This window comes from Galeopterus variegatus, unplaced genomic scaffold, assembly GCF_000696425.1.
Source record: "Galeopterus variegatus unplaced genomic scaffold, G_variegatus-3.0.2 Scaffold11331, whole genome shotgun sequence".
In the NCBI taxonomy this organism is placed as follows: domain Eukaryota; kingdom Metazoa; phylum Chordata; class Mammalia; order Dermoptera; family Cynocephalidae; genus Galeopterus; species Galeopterus variegatus.
In genome coordinates this window covers 29126-29937 of record NW_007737442.1, presented here as the reverse complement: position 1 = coordinate 29937, position 812 = coordinate 29126, and the positions used below count along the sequence as shown (strand labels likewise).

Genomic DNA, 812 nt, shown 5'->3' with positions numbered 1-812 from the left:
TATTTTACTTATATATAAACACACAGTATAAACTCCTTAGGCTTATAGCTTTTATACAACAATTAAACAAACAAATTTTAAAATTAAATATACAACAGCAGCCAATGTTACAAAAAAATAAAAACTACAGTACAACAGCAGCCAACGTTACAAAACAATCAAATAAAAAATAATTTTAACAGAGGGGTTCTCTGCAGAAACTAAAGTGCCATTCAATGAGGCTGTTGTAGTGGCAGTGCCTGGGAAGTCCAGTGCTGGACTGTTCAGTTTCTCGAACAAAGTGTCCCTTTTCCTTAAGCCTGTCTGAGGTGGCGCTTCCGTCAACGAAGACTTTTTTTCAACAACAGTCACCTTCTGTTTCCACAACTTGTGGCAAGTTTTCTCATCCCGGCAGACACTCATCCTCGTCCTTCCCCGTCTTCGTCACGTCAGGCGATGCCCTCGCGGCCTCTGCCTCGTCCCCGCCGCCCCAGCGCGGGCGTCATTTTCACTCACCTGCGTTCTAGGGGGCCGAGGACACCCTGCCCGAAGCTGGTCCCTGACGACGGACCGCGCGACACGCGGGCACCCGGGCGTCCTGGTCCCGCCCTTCGGGCTAAGGAGACGGCCGCAGGTCCCACCTCCCCCCCGCAGGCGGGCCAGCTCCGCGCGGTGTCACACGACAGTCGCTCGCCTCGGCTCCGTACGTGAGGAAACCTGCGCTCTTCGCCTCAGCGGCGTTTCCCTTCCGGGCAGGAGCGGCCTCCGAGCGCCGCGTCTCCCGGCACCGCCTCCGCTCGGCCGCTGGAGGCAGTAAGCGCCGAGAAGGGACA

General features: G+C 54.9%; 1 protein-coding gene across 1 annotated transcript in view; it reads left to right on the top strand.

Annotated features, from left to right (window-relative positions):
• The first annotated feature begins 435 nt into the window (after positions 1 to 435).
• LOC103610581 (UDP-GalNAc:beta-1,3-N-acetylgalactosaminyltransferase 2-like) overlaps positions 436 to 812 on the top strand; it is a 25423-nt gene continuing 25046 nt past the window's right edge. The window contains exons 1-2 of the mRNA XM_008594724.1: positions 436 to 682; positions 736 to 792. Of these exons, the coding sequence (XP_008592946.1) occupies positions 436 to 682; positions 736 to 792 (304 nt within the window). The remainder of the gene's footprint in view (positions 683 to 735; positions 793 to 812) is intronic.